Source organism: Neodiprion pinetum, chromosome 3 (assembly GCF_021155775.2).
Source record: "Neodiprion pinetum isolate iyNeoPine1 chromosome 3, iyNeoPine1.2, whole genome shotgun sequence".
NCBI classification, from domain to species: domain Eukaryota; kingdom Metazoa; phylum Arthropoda; class Insecta; order Hymenoptera; family Diprionidae; genus Neodiprion; species Neodiprion pinetum.
Window position 1 is genome coordinate 2,823,410 of NC_060234.1, and position 21,351 is coordinate 2,844,760.

Consider the following 21,351-nt stretch of genomic DNA (forward strand, 5'->3'; position numbering starts at 1 on the left):
TGTAATATAATATTTAGCTCGACGTGATTGCGCCTTGCGAAGGTATTTTCATCGGAATACGAAAAGTTTTTTTAAACGATAAACAAAAAAAAAGGTGAGAGTTTTTTTTTTTTTGTATCAGTTCTCTTCTTCTCTTGTATAGTTGTAATAATAAACGGTGAACATGAATACCTAATAAATAATCGGAATCGATTAGAATTCATTTGGCTGCATGCGCATGAGGTTGAAAAAAATGTCGTTGACTGATTAGGGATTAGTAAAAAGGAACTGTAAGAACGATCTTGGAGGAACTTGTATACACTCTATTTGGGAATACCTGTACTAATGGTATAATCTGTCGAATAATCAACCGCGCTCTAAAATATAGGATTCGGAGTAATAAAGATCGTTGCGTTGCGTTGGGAAACCGCGGTTACTTGGCAACGATAAAACAATAATCTATTCGCCGCGATGATCACGCGAAAACGTTCTAAAAGCACAGTGCAACGATCTTTGTACAAAGTGAACTGCAATAACGAACGATTAGCAATTGAAAGAAGCGAAAGATACGTTATAGTATAAAAAATTGTGTCGGAGAAAATTCGAAAAAGATAATGTCCAACGTTACGTACAACGAGTTGTGGAAAGAGACGCAGGCGAGTCTCGAGGAGATTTCACAGACCGATAATATGGTTCAAAATTCAAAGGCCCAAAAGGACAGGCAAAAGGCCCGACAAAACGTGGCCGAGCTTTACGTCCGGTACATAGTAGTGACCAACAAACTTAACCAATGTTACGACCAGGTCGTGCAGCCGCAGAAGAGGATCCTGATTAGAAAATTGCTCGACTCCTGCGTGGGCCGGGTTTTGGAGCTGAAACACGAGCTCGTCGACGTCGATTTGTCAGAGTACAATTACTACGACGATGTTTTGCTCAAGTACGAGGTCGCGCCTCAGGAGGCAGAGATTCACGTTCCCACCTACTTCCTCAGGGAACGGGAGACCGAGATTAGGGAGAGGCGAAAGTTCATCGAGGATACGCTCAAGGGCCTCGGTTATTTGCACGAAGAACCCGCACCAAGGAAAATGACCGAGGTTGAAGCCATACGGTTGATACAGGTTCGAATCCATCTAGGAGCAATTGAAATTTACGTCAATTATACAGCATATCTGACATGCGGAATAGGAAATAGTCAAATTTTTTATTTCCTAGTATGAACATTTTTTAACTATCAATTTTCAAACATTTTTGACATAGCTGTTTACCGTTTCTCATTTCTGTATATATCAAAGTTCTCGACAAATTTTCAACTCTTTTTATTCTATCATTTTTTAATCGTTTAAACGAAATAGCTATTTTTCGTTAAATATGATTTTGTTTTTAGTAGGTTTCATAATTAAGTGTTCACAAACATCAGTGTTTGATATATTTGAAATTTGTCCATCAAGATTCGAAAATATTTTTCATTTCACATAGTGCCAAACACGTTCGAATTATTTATAAGGCTACATATATATTTATAATTTTCTAAAACAGTATAAACAAAATAGTCGAAGCAATTTTACCAATGTACACAATTTTATCGTTTAACACTGTTTACACAGAGTTGATAATGCTTGACAATATTTTTAACGTCATTAACGTACAGAGTGAACTGCTAACGACTTGATGCTTCGATGCGCATGCCCTAAAATTCGAAAACGTATGCGGTTGTTTTATCAGGACGACCAACATTCATAACATCAGATGACAGGGCGCCGCGATATATGTAACCTAAAAAATGTTGGCAGTCCTGTTCATCTTTTAGCGCATGCGCGTTTAACCATTCGGTCGTCCCCAATTCACTCTGTATTTAATAATAACTCTAATTTTTACGAATCGAAAAATGTTCAAAACACCCTCCTTTTCGGTTGGTTGAATCTTTTTTCACCAGACTGTACCCGCGCAATATGAACTCTTATTAGATTACTGCTTGAACACGATATCTGTGCATGCGCATGACGGATTAACACCGTGTTATACATATGCAAATTAATCTTTGGGCTCGATTTATGTAACCGCGATAATATGTGCGATTTATATGCCATATAGGATGCAATTATTACACTGTATCAACGAATGATGATCGATATCGGTGATTGCACAATACGAAAATTATACAAGCGTTCATATATCATTCGATTAAGCCGTTATTGTTATTATTGGAGTATTTAAAAAACAAAAAAAAAAAGAAACAAATTTTCGCTGTTTTTTTTCTTTACACTGAATCACATTCACTTGTGATAAAAATTAGACGAATTTATCGAGCTGATTGACGTAAAAACAGCATCGGCGTCGTTGTCGATTCCGATTTTATCAGCGTATAATTGTTATAAATAAATAATATGTAATTCAGGCACACGAAAGAGCGAGGCAAGGACGCGTTCGTTTTCAATTTATGAAAGAAATAAGGGAAATGAAAGAAAGATCGATGGCGAGGCAAGAAGCGGAAGGCGATGATGCCTCGATCGGTATCTCGGCCGCTTTGAGAATTCAAAAAGTATGGAGAGGCTACACGACGAGACGAAAAATCCGCATGAGACGTATCGAAGAGATGCTTTTAATCGGTATAATTCAATTTTACCTAAAATTAAAAACAACAATTAAGACTTGAGGTTAGATGGTTCGACGATTTTCTATTCGTTTCTTGATTTTTTTCCATTCTTTGTTTTCTCCTTTTGTAAACAATTTATAAAATTTGAATCGCAGGTATGGTTCAGCCAAGCCAAGTGATAACCGATAATTTTCGGCAGTCAGAACGCGTCAAGCAATACCGGCACCAAAAACAATCGGAATATCAAAAAGTTTACGAGAAATTATTGGTCGATGTCAAGGAATCGATACGAAAAGAACGGGGGGCTATTATCGAGGAAAATTTACGTATGGAAATAAGAAATTGGATAAAAAATTACTACCAACAAACCGGTAAAATACCAGATCTTCCATCAGCCGAAAGCGGAGGATCGAGAATTATGTTTAGCCGTCAGGTAAACGGCTCTGCTTTTCTTTTTTCGTTCCCTTGATCCTTGAATTTCTTTCAAAGTCTATCCGACGAGTTGAGATAATTTTGATTTACATAAATCAGCAAAATAAGACGACAAACTTTTTAAACGATGCTACGCATTTTGGTGCCCACTTTTCTATATATTGTTGAATACAAAATGATGAAATAAAAAATTGCAAATTTTTAATCAAAAAAGATTGAAAATCGAGGTGTGCATATAATTTAGGGTACGGAAAGCACGATAAGCAAATCGACAGCTGTGTCGTCGAAGGAGTCGAAAAAGTCGAAAAAATCTAAAAACAAAAAAGAGGGAGACCTTGAACAATCCGAGGACGAGTCCGATCCGGGTTTTAAACCAATGCCGTCAAATTTTTTGCCGGAAATAATGCAGGCGAACGCCGATTATCAGGAGACGTGGAAAAATAAGGACGAGTCCGATAATCCGGGGCAGGAAACTTACGTCGATATGATCGAGGCGGAAAAAACTCGCGAAGTTGAAGACGAGATAAGAATCGGTGTCGATCAGATGATGAGGGGTGAGATTACCCTTTTATTTTTTCACCCTTAACGATACAATATTTGCATCCCATTATACACATAAGACTCGGATTAATAATTAATATAACTGAATATTAATCTTATGAACATTTTTAATCCACGACCTTCAAGATTTCCACTTATCTGTAAAAATAAATTTTAGCAAGCTGTCTACGTAATACATTATTGCTTCGTAACGATCATTCCGAGAGTAAAATTTTAATGGACAACTTTTTTTTTTTTGTTCACTTACGGCCGATGCAAAGTCCGTTTTTTGTTTTTTGTTTTTATCACTCACCGTCGTTGCTTCGGATCGTCTCCGAAAGATCAGGTTTAATTTTCGATCCGAAAGAAAAGATGTACGTAGGTATATAATAATAAATTTTTAATATTATCCTCATACCTTTACAGGTATTATTCGGTATTATTTTTCCCGAGTGACCGTAAAAAATAACGTTGCTATCTTAAAGGCCATTATGTAAACTCTGTTAGGTGGGGATCACGTTGTCCGTGTGTACATGTGTGAACATTAATTCAGAGAGACTGCTAGTTTTTCGGCCGGGTCGATTACGTTGGTAACGCAGTTGAATATGTTGATCATGCGTCGTACGTTGTATTATCCTTACTGAAACTGCAGTGATGTCACGTCGTTTTTATTCCTCAAGGATTCATTTCGCAAACAAAAGTTCATACGACAGAGAAGAAGAAGAATGAATGCATGAAAGAAAGAAAGAAAGAATGAGAAAAAAAAAGATAAAATTCAAACTCACACGTTCGAGTTTTGTATTCTCTACAGGAAGTATGAAACACTTTTTCTCCGTACTTTATAGTGCAGCTGTAACTATAATTTGTATACATACAAGTCCACAGTTTTAATCGTGCGATTTTACAAAATGGACAATATCTTTGTCGTATACTGTACTACGTTGTACACATGTTGCATTTCACGTCAAATCAGTAGCTTATGTATCTCACCCTCTTCGATTTTAATCATTTTTTAGAATGATATTTTTACCGATCCAAAAGTGTCTCGGACAAATTTTTTTCCCAAATTTTATTTAACCATCGGTGAAATTTGAAAAAAAAAAAAAAATAAATAATCGTAAAACCAATCACGAAAACGCTATTCATAAAAATCTGAAATAATTCACTGAGGTTCTAGGATTTGAAATGTAAATTTTAAGCTGCACCACACGATAATGGGATCTCAATGTTTTCTATTTTTTTATTTTTTTTTTTTGGTAAGTATTCAGTTCTTCCATGTCGGAATTGGAGTTGACTTATTTTTTTTTTTTTATTCCCCCACCTAAATAGGTGGCAGAATCGAGAAAATAATGCGTCTTGTGCAATCCATTTAGGTCGAGTCGCATGAAAAAAAAAAAACAAACAAACAAACAATTTCAACATGACTTTTTGGATTTCGCTCCGCCGTATCAGATCCGCCATTCTGAATTTTCAAATTTTGAGTTCAGATCGGTAATCAGCGAGCCAAGAAAACCCCCCTGTACCAAATTTCATCTAAATCCGTTAAGTAGATTTGATTTGACCCCGAAAGAGTTGAATGGAATCGACTTTCTTTGGGTTACAGTTTAGAGTTGAGATAAAAATCAGAAAAGGACCACCCTAGTATATGTGGTATACCAAAATCGAAATACGAAAATTTTGATGAAGGCATTGATGCGACGAATGAAAGGAGTTTATTGTTATACCGATGTACGAGTAAATTCTGCAACAGTCTTTTACCTCCAATCCTTCCGAAACAGACGACATCGAGGCCTTGCAGGCCGCTGTGGACAGAGACAGAGGACACAAGGGTAAACGAGGCAAGAAAACGCAGAAGCGACTACGTCGAAGTGGAAAAAAAAACAAGAGGAAAAAGGAAAAGGATCTCACCCCAGATCGTAGCACGGAATCTCTATTCGAGGAACTACTTACCAATGGTATAATAAAACTTCATCCCGAGGTACGGCTCGAGCAATTCAAGGCTGAAAAATCTTACGCGAATTTCGAACTGAGGGAACGAGGAAAGGATCCGCTTCCTACTCTGGGTAAGAATACTTTATCTCAATCCTTGAAACTCTACGCACAGTGAACCAAATAATCGAAGAACGTTTTTACTCCTTATCGATTACATGGTGTCCATTGATTTTTTTATAATAGACGTTTACACTTTTGATTGTAAAGATAGTTTTCAATGATTTCCAGCGAAACTGTCGAAATTTTTAATCGTAATCTATGTTAACGAACCGTAATTGTTGATCCGATTTCGGACTGCCAGTGTCAACCGGTCCTTGGTAAAAATCTAGCAATAAAGTCTTCGTCATATTCAATTTCCGAGGTTCATTGTACTTCCAGGCGACGTGAAGCAGCTGGTGACCGAATACTGCATCCTCCCTCTTGGCAACGAGGTTGTGAGACAGCTGACGCCTCTGGTAAGGTCGGTGCTTATCGCTGGGCCGCATGGAAGCGGTAAGAAAATGCTCGTGAATGCGGTTTGCACAGAATTGGGTGCAACCTTGTTCGACATAACGCCTGGCAACATCGTAGGAAAGTATCCCGGGAAATCGGGCTTGATAATGCTGCTGCATTTGATATCGAAGGTCAGAAAAATTGGCGAAGAAAAAAGACAATTCGTCGCTCACGTTTTATTCACGCGGTACCACGTTTCAGGTCTCCAAGCTTCTTCAGCCCTCGGTTATTTTCATGGACGGTGCTGAGAGGCCTTTTATTAAAAAGGTACCAAAGACCGACAGAACCGATCCGAAACGGCTCAAAAAGGATCTCCCTAAATTGGTCAAGGGAATAACCGCCGAGGATCGGGTCGTAATGATAGGGACGTCTAACAGCCCTTGGGAATGCGATCAGAAACTTCTTTATCAGACTTACGATAAGGTCATTTTCATACCCCGCACCGATTTCGGAACAATGTCGTCAATTTGGAAGGACCTGCTCTACAAGGTTAATTCCATACTCCGTTAAGAGGAAAAAAACTTCTCATTATTTATGGCTAAAAGAAAGTTTTAGCAAAATGGGTATCGTGATTTAAATAACGTACGAATTGCAAGGAAACATTGTACCTATTTGGCATGGTAACTATTTCGTCTGATTATCACCATCGATCTCACATTTCCGGGTTATTGCGGCGTGAAGTTTGTTTAGTTTGCTACATTTTTTTCCAATTGATCAGGACAATGTAAATTTATCGTTTCATCATCGGCAAATCAATGTGTTGATGTATATTCAATTTGTCAAATTGGTGCAAAATTTAGGCAGAGAAAAAGGAGCAAAAAAAAAAAAAGAACCGGTTTCCGTCTATTTTGAATAATTAAAAAAGAATACAGAAAGAAATTAAAAGAATTGAGGGAAAATCGACAAAGTGCAATTTGTGCTGATTATTTTTCGGTTATTATATGATACAATTACTGTAGCGATTACATTTACGAAACCGTGGATATAAATTTGCATAAACAAACTATTACGCTGAGTATGCATTTGCGAATCTGCATTCGCGGTATGAATATTTAAATCACGATGTGTTTTATAAATAACCGGTATTTCGTTGATCTAGAATAAAGGTGATACATTGTTGTGATTACACGTGCAGCAAAGTTCAGGAATCGAAAATCGACGGATTCTTATACCTAAGCCTAGACTCGACGCGAATATTATTATACGACCGAGTTTTGCGTATAATACCTAAAGCGAATAGAGTAACAGAGAATGAGAAGAAAGACACACGGACAAATATGCGTTTAGACGAAACAAGAACTGAACGAAATGAACGGTACGTATAGTCAGGTAGAAAACTTATCGGTACTGAAACGGGACGGAGTGAAAAAGCCGAAGCCTCGTTTCCTCACCTATTTAACCTGACTGTACGTCTCGTTCGTTCTTAATTGCGTTTCAATTGCGGTCTGTGTCAAGAGTTGCTAATTCCCTGATTTTATCATCAAATAATAACATCAATTATAAACAACCTCGAATCAATAATCGCCGTCACTTCTCGTTGACTAAATATTCTAATCATTGTCATCATCATCATCATCATCATCATCATCGTCATCATTATTATTATTATTATTATTATTATAGCTCGCAGAAACTGTCCGAGAAAATATTTTCCAAAATATTTACGTATATATACGATGTATAAAATTCTAATCCTATTGAATAATGAACAACATTCATTATCTCTGAATTCGTCGGATCTTGTGTTTTTTGTTTTATTGAGGAAAAAAACAAAAAACATGCAAAATAACAAATCGTTATTTTACAGTACGCCGGTATCAGCCGACAGTTCGACACATCAGCGATGACGAAAATATGCGACGGTTTCACAGTGGGAACTGTTCTTCAGTCGATCAAAGAGGTGAGATTTATATGAATTTTTATACCGCGACAGTAAACGATAAATTTTACGAACTGACGTTGCAGAGATTTTATCTTCTTTTCATTTTTATTTTCTTTTGTTATCGATGTTTGATCGTGCGCACGTTTTTTTCAATTCATGAACAAGGTGATGACTACCAAGAGAATGGTTCAGCTCAGAGTTCATCCTCTTACGCACGCCGAGCTAGTAAATGCCCTGAGTACAAAAGATCCGGTATATCGTGAAGAGGAGGACGCGTTTTTGGGTATGATATGAATAAACGCGATGAAATATGTGCAAATACACGTTAATTGTTTAATAAATATGTAATTGCAAAAATCGCTGCAGCATGGTACGCGAAAACACCGACTTGTCGTAAAAAGCAGAGGGCGATAGAATTGGAATTGGAGAAACTTGAGGAGGACAATGAGAAGAAGAAGAAAAAGGGGAAAAAGTAGACGAAGCTCGCCAAAAAAAAGATTTCCAATTGATCCAGTGAGTATAATTTGATCATCATGTGTGATTATACGAAACATATTGTAGGTAGGTACTGCAATCATTTCCAAATCCGTATAACTATCGAGCCGGATTTTAATTGGTTGCAAAGTTATACGATGGAACTGATCATTTGTTTTTTTTTCGTACTATTCGCTACCGTACTAATAGAACATCACGGATATTGTTATCCTTGGGTTTCTAAACTTGTGCATTTTATTTTAATGTTTTTCCTTGTAAATTCAAATTGGTTTGAACTTTTTAGGTAAGTAAAATATTTAATACTTCTCCTTTGCCAATTTATGTGCTGGTTATTTTTCGTTTCATTATTTACTAATCAACATCAGCGCAGATCAAAGTCCTGACACGATGTTTCGATTATTGATTCGGATATCTTTGTATGGAATACAAGGAATAATGATATACAATGTAGAATTACAAAAAATACTGAAAAGATCGTTTCGGTCACGAACTGAATATAAAAAGTGGTTGGAAAAAAAAAACCGACCGAAATTATATAATGTTTATCCGCACTACTTATTCATTTACAAGTATACGCATATGTATATACATGCTTTTTTCATGTTTCGTATACGTTTTAAACTTTGGTATTAAAGATCGAAAAATGTTTGGTAATTTCCACAAAGTTAGATATTACATAACTTAAATCGAAGAGCGGTATACAACAATGACAGACGTTTACTATTATTACAAATTATAATCAATAATTCTGGATGAATTATTATTATTATTATTATTATTATACGTATGTACCGCATAACCGTCAATGCCTTTCGAACATAATTACAGACATTATAAATATAAGAGTGAATCTATACAACCGCTATTCGCGAACAAGCAATTACACGAAGAACTTGCGTCATACATGTACGTTTTCCTCACGAGTATAATGTATATTCGACGATTCGTGCATATATTATATTATAGTTTTCAAAAAGAAGACTCGGTGATTTTTGTTTATTTTTTCGTTTTTTTTTTATTTTAACGAAACGCAATTACACAACGTATATTACGTACAAATTTTACAGCCCGAATGAATAGCTCGTATATGGTAATAATATAAGGTTACAAGTTTTTGAAGATTTTTTTTTTTATTTTTTCCAATCTACATTCACGAATTATTGTGAAATTAAGTTTTATGTGAAAGGAGAAATTGATCATTGACTGTAAAATAAGTCTAACGTATAAAGTTTTGTCGGATGATGCAGCCTGCTGCATTATTGGTTGACGATGAGCCTGGTGTTGAATTTTGTCGATTAGATTAATCGCCGTAGGTCACACATGCTTCTCTCACGTTAAGATCATGACGTTAGCCGCAGACAATTATGTCATGTTATTAAACTTTATAAGCAAACCTATTGATAAGTTATTCGTTATAATTTTACTTCTGTACGGACAGATAACAACGATACATACTACAAACATAAATATATGTTTTACGTACATGTATAGTATATAAAATCGGATCACGCCACGCTGGTGTTTCATTTCCGTGTGCGTAGTGTTTTATCGATTACTTTTATGTATCATATGCATACATCTGTGCGTGTATAACATTAATATTATACATGTGACATAATAATAAGAGAAAAAAAAAAAAATCATCGGAAACTTCATCGTGAATGCGATTTTCGCTTAACGACGATCAGCTGTTGCATGCTTGCACAATAACATCTTCGATATACGCACACGCACGTAACATATCGTATGTATAATTATCAACGAGAAATCACGCGACTTGCACTCGCGGTAATTAAATCAGCATGTTATTACATGTTGCGGTTCAACGCGGTTCGTTGACAAGTTCACTGATTAATGAATGAATTATATTTATTATCGATATATGTATAATACGTGTATAAAAGTACGAAAGAAATTAACTAACGACAAAGTGGATTAGACAAATTTACATTACAAAACCGCAGGAAGTGATGCGATTAAGTTAGATGTCTTATAAATATCACCTGCAACTATAATTTTGCAATTATTTAAATATTGTGCGGACTGTTATTTTTAACGTATTAATTGCATTGTTACATTATATTATATCATGTTATGTATTAGTGTGCGCAGATTTTTTTTCATTTTTTTTTTTTTTTATCTTCCTTGTCTCGCACCGAGAACGTACAATTATTACACTTTCATCTTGAGACACGGATCACGATTTTGCGTAGTGAACGATGCGTTCGTTACCACCGAGTGATCGAACGGGCTTGAAGGTCATGGCTTATCATCTATTTGTATAATATATTATATGGGATATTCCACGCGAAACGAGACCGGTTTCGGCCGATGGTCGGCGAATTTGACATCCGGCAAGAATCTCGTTCATAACCAAATTATAAAGAATTTTATTCTCTAGTCTTGGGTCCCAAATAATTATTGACTCCACGGAAATCGCGATTGAAGAAATTTTTCCTTGTGGTCTACTCGATTCGCTTGAAAATTTTATTGAACGTAGTTTAAGTTGTGGTGCAATTTTCAGCTGGAACTTTTTCGTTTTATTCGCCAGCGATAAATTAGTGATGAAATTTGATTGAAAATTGAAAATCTCCTGAATTATGTTCAGTTAAATTTTCAAGTGAATAGAGTCGATCCTAAGAAAAATTCCTTCAATCGCGTTTTTCGAGGAGTTAAGAATTATTTGGGATAGCTGTAGCAGAAGCAAAATAAAAATCTACCGAATTTTGTGAAACAAACCGAATGGAAACGTGCGTTCGATAATTTTTCGTGTTTTGAGCAGGCTGGTTGATCAGGAATCGATCATTTTTATTATTTAATTTTTCTTCGAGATAAACGAGATTATCGTATATATACATATTCGTTGAAGCTAAGAAGATTTCTGTTTGAGATATTAAAGTAAAAAAATATTGAAAGTGTAAAAAAAAAAAAAAAACAAATGAAATCGCTTCAAATCATTTTAGGATTATTAAAAATCTGGTCGATTCGTTCGGTTTCACTCTGCGATGACTCGATTTATTCAGAACATTATTTTCTACAAAATTACCGAAATGGATTTTCTTTTTTATTCTATCACCGGAAAGTTCGATATTGTTATTTGCAGATCGTTTTCGATATCTGTGCAATGTTGTAAAATTGGATATTCGACGATGGCCAGCATGACGTATCGTAAGAAGTTATCCCTGCAGTGAATTCGTGGTAAATGATCTTTCGAAAAAAATTAGTCATCGTGTGAAAGTGAATTCGATCAAATGTGCTAGATTCAACGCGTGACACATCTAGTAATAATGCTAATAATAACAAAAATGGTAATCCCATTTTTTTTTTCTCTCTTATTTCCACTCTACAATATCTTGTATAGTCTAGGCAAAATTATTATCGCCCGATAAGACGCCCCACCCAATTTCGACCAGTCAGTAGCGTATCGCGATTGTTGTTATTATTACGTATTACAGGCTCCTCATATCTGTGACTAATCAAGATAATCACGTACGATATATAACTATAACCGTTATATATGTACCAGTTTTATCCATCCGCCGTCTGGCGAGAAACTATACTATACAAGTTGATGTAGGTGAATCAGAGCCGTAAATTATCGCTCATTGTCACTGGCTGGATCACCGAAGAGTGTGTATTATATACATATCTATAATGTATATATACATATCTCCACCAATATGAGTCAACGACTCGTTTCGCGGATCTTACAGGTGTTGTATTTGTATGATGTATATGTATACAAATATATATATACTTGTTTGTATGATTTATATACGTACTATTATAACAGCACGTCCTGCATGTGGTAAAATGAAAATTCTCTTCAGATTAAACAATTTTTCTCACAATTGAGGATACTTGAATGAAGATTGATAGTATCTGATTCAATGTAAAACCTAACCTAACTTCACCTAACCTCTATCTGTAAGAGTTCATACAGCGTTCGCAAAAGAGCGCGATACCCTTTCGACTCGGCTCACAAATATCGTTACATCTTCAAAACTATTGACCTGGATGTAACGAAACACGGTCTAAAACCTAGCCAGACGTTGTAGCTAACCACAGAAAAAGAAAGAATAAAAATCGCTTCGGTAGTTCTGGAATTATAAGCGAACGTACGTGAGAGACTTTAGAGTATTATACATGTATGTTTATATAGAGAAGACGATATGATATAAATATCCGTATAGGATAATAGACATGTATATGTCAATTTATCGCGAATATTATTATCTTGGTCCTTGGCGTCTAGTTTTTATTGTAGCGCACAGTTTTTACCTATAATGTACCCAAGTATTTGAATATTATTGTCGTAATTATTTGAAGGCGAGTTTCGCAGGCATTACCGACTCGGACAGGAGAAGCCGATGGAAAAAAATACCCGTGCATTAAAAACAAGAAGCAGCAACCTGTCTAGCGATGATTGATCGTAATAGTTACGCGCGAATCTATACAGAGTCGGTAACCAACGACCGAATGGTCTAACGCGCATGCGCTAAAATCAGTTGTTTTGTCAGGTTGACCAACCTTCGTAAGTCCAGACGACAGCTCGCTGCGACGTATGTCATCTGAAAAATGTTGGTCATCCTGAGAATACACTGCTTTTGATATAGAATTTTACCGCACGCGCGTTAGACAATTCAACCTTTGACGTCTCACTCTGTACAGTATCTGCACACAGTATTGTATCTTACAATCGTGACGTATGCCTACATCGTAAGTATACATACCTGTACGTCATGTACTGTATGTATACACGTCCGTGTTTACGGACGTATAAATGTAGAATAAATAAATACCAGTCGATGTGTACGTATAACACATACGTATGTAAATATATTCAGCACTTGTAAAAACAGTACATAATTCGCGTTTCCGGGGATATACGTATATCACATCCATACATGATCATATGCGTATTCAAATAGATAATCCAAATTCACGTTGAAATTTTATTGCAAGGAGGAAGGTTTTACGTAAGACGTTACGGTGTCATACGTATACTACACCGTGACTAGTGGATTGTGAATTTGAACCAGCTTATAGAGGCATACGTGTACATGCGTGCAAGGTAATTGTACGTAATTGTGCAAACAGATTCGATACACATTGTTGTATACGCGCGCTGAACTTGTATAGTAGGTATATATGCATAATGAAACTGGAATTTTGAATTCGAATTAAGGACTGCACTTTGAATTTGTTTTGCAAACGGGCATAGTATCCTGTGTGTTGTATCTAACACACGATGTACACGCATTGATTGCTCGTAATTCGCATTACGTAATTCAATATCGTCTTCTCTGCGTATGTAAAACTTGACGTCTCTCCGACTGTCTGTCCGAACTGCTAAATCAAGTTTTTATTCTTTTTTTTGTTTTTATGGATAGCTACTACAGCTGGTCAGGTTTTAAACTATATCTCGTTCCTACCAGATCAATGCATGGTTTTGGAGATATAACGATATTTTTACGCCAAGTCGCAACAAGATTAAACTCATACAGGTAGAGGAAAGTTATGTTCAAGAGTTTCCAAGGTCTCGACGAGCTCTAAAAAAAAATTCCGGGAGAGCATATGGATATGTCTAACAGTTTTTGCAACAATAATCATTTAAAATTATTCGCGGGTGGAGCTGCGACGGGCTTGTAGCATGTAACACACAAGGCGTGTGAAATCGCAATATAATCCCTCAACAAGTGAGAAAAATCGAACCGAGGGCGATAACAGTAATATTTATATCATTCGGGTAAATGACTGTATAAATGTTCTTTATTGTTCAACGTAATTCGTGCATCAGCCTTGACCGTTGTCTTTATTGTACCATTCTTGTACATACAAAAATATGTGTAATTATTACGGCAAGAATATTGTTTAAAAATTATATAAAATGAAATGTCTAAACGAATATTGCAAAAAACCGTACAGTGTTTCTAACGAGTAAAAGATGAGAAAAAAGAAATGAAATGAGAAGAAAACATCGTCTATAATGTACTCGAATCGTCCACCTTATTTTCAGGGTTAATTTCACCGTCGACGACCTCCCGCGGTGTGGGGGGGGGGGGGGGGGGGAATGATGCAATTCGCAGTTGTGGGTCGGCTTTGCGTAAAACATGTTATGACGAGACCGATGGTTACTTGTATTGCTCACATATATTCCTACACGGCAAGTCGATATATGGCTTCCGTTTAATCGATATTTGTGAAATGCGCGCCACCGACCGATCTGCAGAAAACCTGCGAAAAGAGGTAGAGTGAGATAGAGCGCAATATACGCGTATAGTATAAAAACGTAAGAATCAAAAATTAAACGCATCACGACATTTACGAGGTGCGATAATTAGTGGATGAGATGATTTATGAGTATGTAAACTTGGGGACAATAATCTGAGAAGGCTAATTTTTTACACTAGACGGTTAAGTTGGCAACGCAGCGACACCTACAGCGCTATAGTCGGCCGAGCTTGAAACAAACTCAATCTCAATAAACATAATATAACCCATGACCGTCGAATCTAACCTTAAAATACCGCGGGGATAATGACTTGTTGGATTGACATGTATTCTAAGCTTAGATTCGACGGTTATAGGTTATATTATCTTTATTGACATCGATTTTGTTTCGCGCTCGGCCGACTATAGCACCGTAGGTTTCTCTGTGTTGCCAACATAACTGTCTAGTGTAAAAAATTAGCCGACTAAGATTCATTGTCCCCAAGTACACCTTACCTATCATGTAGAAAAGACTCGAGATTTTTATTCGCTTTTTTTTTATTTAACTCTACGTATCAAAGACAAATTGGGATCAGAATAGTATATTGTATGCCTGAATTCATTTGCATTATACTCGAGCATGACTTGAACGACAAGTTGTGCATACTACGGCATGCAGCCGTATAATATCGAAGCCGTGACACTCAACGGTAGCTGGTCTGCGTGTGTATAAATTAAGTTATAGGATGTGCCAAACGCGTGCGGCAAGCCATTACACCTGTCGCTGTGTCGTAATGATTCAAGGTCATTGTGCTATACCGCATTTTTAACAGAAAAAAGGAATAAGACTACAAGTAGATGTCACCTTCCAGTTTCCTATTGATTTTTATAACGGATCGAACTCCTCGGAATGTTAATTATAATATAGTTCGGTGTAACTAATTTGAGGCTGTGTATAATGCACTATCGAAATATTCCCTAATTGGAATTCATATTTTAAATTATTAAATTAATTCCTCATGGCCTGGTTTACTTCACCGGGTTATTTCCGTGATGCGTCTCACAGGACCCCCTAATTACAGGCAAATCAGGGTACAAGTCTAACTTTGGTAGCTCCGATGTTCTTTTGTTCATGTCGTTGCAGCGAAACTCTGAGATTATCAGGGTAGATTTGTACCCTGAATTGCCTACAATTAAGGGCCCCTATGAAGCGCATCACTGCTCACAGTTAAGAATATTTGAAAGAAGATTGATAGTATTTGACCTAACCTGAAATCTAACGTAACCTGATCTCTACGAAATATAATCTAAATCTTGGTAAGAAGTTTTAGATGTAGCGGAAAGAAAAATAATGAAAATCGGTTCGGTAATTCTGGAGTTATAAGCGAACATACGTCAGAATGACTTTGTGTTTTATATATGATGTAGAGATAAAAATCCAACAATTTTTGCATTTTTCTATTTATAAAATTTCCGAATATGTAACAGCCTAGCTTACGGGTTACAGACGAAAAATGATAAGTTCTTGAAATCTATTTTCCACGGTAAAAAGTTTCCTACGACCTTCTCTTATATTATATACCTTTGTACGAATTTACAATTAGTCCAGGAATGGAAGTCTGCACTTCGTAATAACGTGTGAATTGCAGTGCAGGATAAAAATCTCAACAGAGTCAATAAATGATACAATAAAATGTAAGATTTTTCCAATGATTAACTTACGATTAGTGGATTAAAATTTTTTTTTCTGGTAAATAATTGAGATGGGTTAACTTATCGCTACTTCATTCATCTATACTACATAACATGTCGTACAGATTCTGCTTCGGCCTTGACTGAAATTCTTACGATACATTTACCGCATTATTTGCTGTATTGCTAATTGTAAATGAACATGATCGTTATATTTAACTAATTTTCTCCTCATTTTTGGCGAGAAGAATAGCAGAATTACTTTTGCTATACAGATGTAAAACTTGTTAGTTGATTTTTAATATACTTGTAGGTATTATGTACAACATGAATAAAAAATACTCAGCCATTGACTATCTGGGAGAAAAATATATCTCTTACGCATTTGCGGTTTGCCGTTTTAAATCAAGTTGCGCGCGCTAATTTGGTTAAGTAAACACGTGTACGGGAAATCTGCAAAATATTGTCCAAACTGTTTGCGCTGTGATCGTATAATATTTAATGTACATACGTAAAAAAAACCAGGTATATATATGTATATATAGTAGGGTGTTTCTAAAAAATACGAATTTTTTTTTTTTATTGTGTCCAAAAATTGATAGTATAACTGAAAACAAAAATTTTGGCGCTAATATGAACTCTTAATATCAATAGTAAGGTTTGCCTCTATCCGTTTCTTTATTTTCCATTTAAATAACACGGGAAATTTTTTTTTTATTTTTGAATTTTTATTTCTTTGGAACGGTTCAACGTAACATCAATCTGATGTTACATAAAAAATAATATAAATATGGCATATGATATTTTTTTGTAGTTTTATTGGAAAATATTTGAAATTTTTGATTAGTGTTATTTTTGATCGCTGATATCTTTGAAACGGTTGATCTGAGGAACTTTGATCTTCAGACGTTTTTTGTAGAGCGTGAAATTTCCTATAAATCCGTTTTTTAAGATTGTTGTTACAATGAACCGTTTCAAAGTAATAAGAATTCAAGAATAAAAAAAAAATTTTCCCGTGTTATTTAAATGGACAAGAAAGAAACGGATAGAGGCAAACCTTACTATTGATATTAAGAGCTCATATTGGCGCCAAAATTTTTGTTTTTAGGTATAACATCAATTTTTGGACACCATAAGAAAAAAAAAAAAAAAAAATTCGTCTTTTTTTGAAACACCCTAATATATAATGTAGAGTATAAATAACAAAAGTCAAAGGAACTGTTACACGGGGATGTAAAACACGCGTATTACGCGAATAAAATTCAGCGAGGGGTCAAGGACGCGTATAAAGTTGCAATTGCAATCGGAGATTACGAATATCCGTGTAAATGCGTTATATGCGCGTATCTGGTAATCTGACCCATGCATCGACACGTGCATTTTTTCTTGTTCTGTACCAGTGAAGCATAAAAGCATGTGCGGGGGAATCTCTAAGAACGTGAAAAATGTCACGTTAATACTGCATGATCGTTGACTCCGCATATCATGCCATTTACACGTGCCTGTATTCATCTAATCGTAAGCGAATACCAATCAATGTGTGTACGCGGCAACTCGTCGTCCGGGATTATTTGCGTCAAGAATAATTCATTCTTTTTTTTTCATTTTTTTTTTTTTTATTGCCATTCTCTTCTCGCGGTATGAATATTCCCTTTAATTGCATCTCGATGTCAAGATTAGGTAGAAAATTGATAACCTACGGGACATAAAAAATCCATGTAAAATTCTTTCGCATCCCGTGCGTTCCAGAAAAACTATCGTTACGTTACAATGTCGTTCCGCTTACAAATTGGCGAATTTACATGATTTTTGTGGGTAAAATCTAAAACTGTTTTATCCAGTGCGCAAACCACTGTGATACAAACATGTATGATTATAGTTATAGTTTTATGACATGTGATTCTAGCTGTATAAAAATCTTCTCACTGACAATGAGTTGCGCGTATACTACAATTTCGACGTATGAATTTCCGCTATTTGCCAGCCTGGGTACACCTGTTCCAATTTTTGCAGGGGCATTCGCACCAGCGGCTGACACACGTTCGCATAATTTAACTACTTAAACCGGAGTTTGCACGCGACTTACATAGGATCGTCTAGAGACGATCAACGAACCGTCGTTAGTGAGAAATGAGAACTGGTTGAGTGAAGGCAATATGCGCAGGTAGTTCGGTTCGTCATATACGCTGTGTAATCGTATGTACATACATGTTTATTTCAAATCTAGGCATACTTACGAGATGCGCGCAATAAAATCTGATACATAGAGTCAAGTCAAATTGAAGGAAAAAAGTCAATTCAAGGATCGAAAGATATTGTCAATATTGTATAAGATGGATTTTATTTCGTTTTGTTTTCTTTTATTGTTTTTCATACATTATCTTACAATCGGTTTATTCTATAAATATATAATAATCACAATAATGATTCATAAATGTGGCTACGAATATTTGTATTTTACACACATTTTATGCAGTATATAATTTGACTGAAGATACAGGATCTGCAGTGTATCACCATACGAACCGACGATACATTATACCTCAATTAACATCTAATTAAAAATATATGCTGCATTTGTGAAGAAAAATAAAATAATTACAGACAAGAAAAAGAAATAATCATGTTTTGTAATATCAGATGGAATATTCGGATTATTTTCTATTGCTGAGCGACCGGAAATCAATTGGAAAAAAAATATATGCATGTACGTAATGGGGTATTACGTGTAAATTTAACAAACGATAAACCGTGACATTTATTACTACTATTATATTAAGGATATTCTCTGTGATAGTATATAACTCCAGAAGATCTTCCAAATTTTTATTTTGTTTGAATTTTGAACGATTAGTCGTGTTTAACCTTGTGCATTATTAAACCTATCACATAAATCTCAGAGCGGACGTATATTTTTGACAATTTTCTTTCGTCATCGTAAAATTGGATAAGAAATGTATGTTCAGAAGTGTTAAAGTGATCGAGAGATAAAATAATTATTAGTCATGGTATTACAGTACATCTGTAGAAATCAAAAATCTTGAAAAAAAAAATAAAAAATTCGGATTTTACTGCAGTCACTCTGAATTGTATGTTGAAAATCAACCGTGTCATTTTTTCATACAGATTTGGAAAATTCGTCAAATAACACGTGTGGTCAGTCGCATAAAAAGTAACATGAAAAAAAAAAAAAAAATCCATTCGAAAGATTTTACGATATATTATTGCTACGGGAAAAATGCTTGGTACAGGTGAGAGAAACAAAAAAATAAACAGAAATAAGGAAAAATTTCAAATTTTCCGTGAATATAGCGTGTAGGATACGATATAGGTGTGCATACATCTGTAGCGAGTCCTCAGTATAATCACGCCACATTCGACATTACGTATCTATATACGCGCGCTTTATAACCTTATCGCCGGGTATATCACTCTTCTGAATTCGCACAATATCCATACGTATATACGTATAATATTTCTTATATTTCGATCACGTGTAGCTCACGTAAGCATGCGAATAATAAGCGTTAGAGCGAACACGTTGTGCGGGTGTCCAAATTGCGCGTGCGCACGTTGTGTATTTGTTAATCGCAAAACGAGGACCTCATACGACAAATCCGACAAAAACTGCACGCATGTTACATCACGTTAGAGGGAAAATAAAGAAAAAAATTATTCCGTATCGAAGTCGTCGAAGAAATGAGAATTTGAAGTAAATTAATAAAAAAAAAAAAAAACAAAAAGAGCGGGAAAAAAACAGAAGTAATTAGGAAAGAACGATGATTGGACGTCGGCTAAACCGAGCAGCACGTGACCGACGTATGAAAGAGACGAGAGACAGACCCGCTGGTATCGCAAGTGTGTCGCAAAATCCGGAAGAAACACCGCGCCTGAATTGAATTCGGAGTCGGATGGCAATGCGCGCGGCGATTCACGCCGTTTTTCCAGTGAGTCGCTGCGCCGCCCGGCCGCCTCGCTGATCCTCGAAACGGCGCATGCGCGTTTTGCTCCGGCTCTCCGATTGGTCGGCATCACATGGGCTGATGTCAGACCACAGACAGGGGCCGCAATTCGATAATAAAGGCATCCTCGCCGAAAAGATCTTAGCTAGTCCATACCGAGGCGTCGGGCCGCTCGTACGGGACATTATTATTATTACAAAACATACGTCCAAATTATTGTTTATATATAATTCTTAAACAATATTATAATACAAAATTATTATTAATATAAATGCTGTAATTATCATACCTCGTCGTTAATTAAATATCGGTTTGTTAGTGGGACTTAGATTAATTTACGTATGTACGTAGAACCATACGTACCGTATTAAATGAATAAATAAATAAATAAATAAATAAATAAACATCCACAACCGAAAATCTCTCTACGTATAATACGACACACAGGATTATATCGACGTGTTCGGTGAGTTTGTGACAATTGTTATTACTACTATCGTTCAAGTTATAAAATGTCACTGTTTTTTCATCTAGGTTTCGCTAATTTACATAGATTCTTACGTCTCGATAATTATTACGATCGACGTTCTCGAAACTCTAAGATTATTCGTTAATTTTGTTGTTGCTGTTGTTATTATTATTATTATTATTATTATTTCTTTCACCATTCCACGTACGTATCGTAGAGGCTTAGAATGAAAATAGGATAGATGAATTAGGCCGAAAAAAATGATAGGAGGTGATTGAATAAAAGAAAAAATGAAAACCCTGAAACATTACACCGCGTTCGCCTCGTGTCGAGAGAGAGAGAGAGGCTAGGCGCCTAGGACATGTCATTATGATATCAGGGTTGCAATTCAACGCGCAGTTTTGTGTATAACAGTTTTTCTTAATTAATCGTCACGCGTGTACGATCTGTGTGAAATAGGAAAACCATAGATGATGGAAAAAAGATAGGATGGGTAAGAGATAAGGATAAGAATGGAAAAAAAAAAAAACAAATCATAGAGAAAAAAAACAATTCACATATCCGTTCGTGTAATGCGCGGCGATAAAAATTTCCTCTATCGAACCGGCGG

The 21,351-nt window shown here is 35.8% G+C and overlaps 1 protein-coding gene across 1 annotated transcript; it reads left to right on the top strand.

The window, feature by feature from the left end:
- The first annotated feature begins 559 nt into the window (after positions 1-559).
- Positions 560-18,482, top strand: LOC124215691 (dynein regulatory complex protein 11). The gene is made up of 11 exons (XM_046619376.2): positions 560-1,097; positions 2,375-2,585; positions 2,728-3,005; positions 3,249-3,558; positions 5,323-5,607; positions 5,915-6,159; positions 6,230-6,517; positions 7,836-7,928; positions 8,076-8,193; positions 8,277-8,423; positions 18,324-18,482. Exons 1-10 carry the CDS (start codon positions 594-596, stop codon positions 8,384-8,386), a joined length of 2,442 nt encoding a protein of 813 aa, XP_046475332.1. The 5' UTR covers positions 560-593; the 3' UTR covers positions 8,387-8,423; positions 18,324-18,482.
- Positions 18,483-21,351: the final 2,869 nt, after the last annotated feature.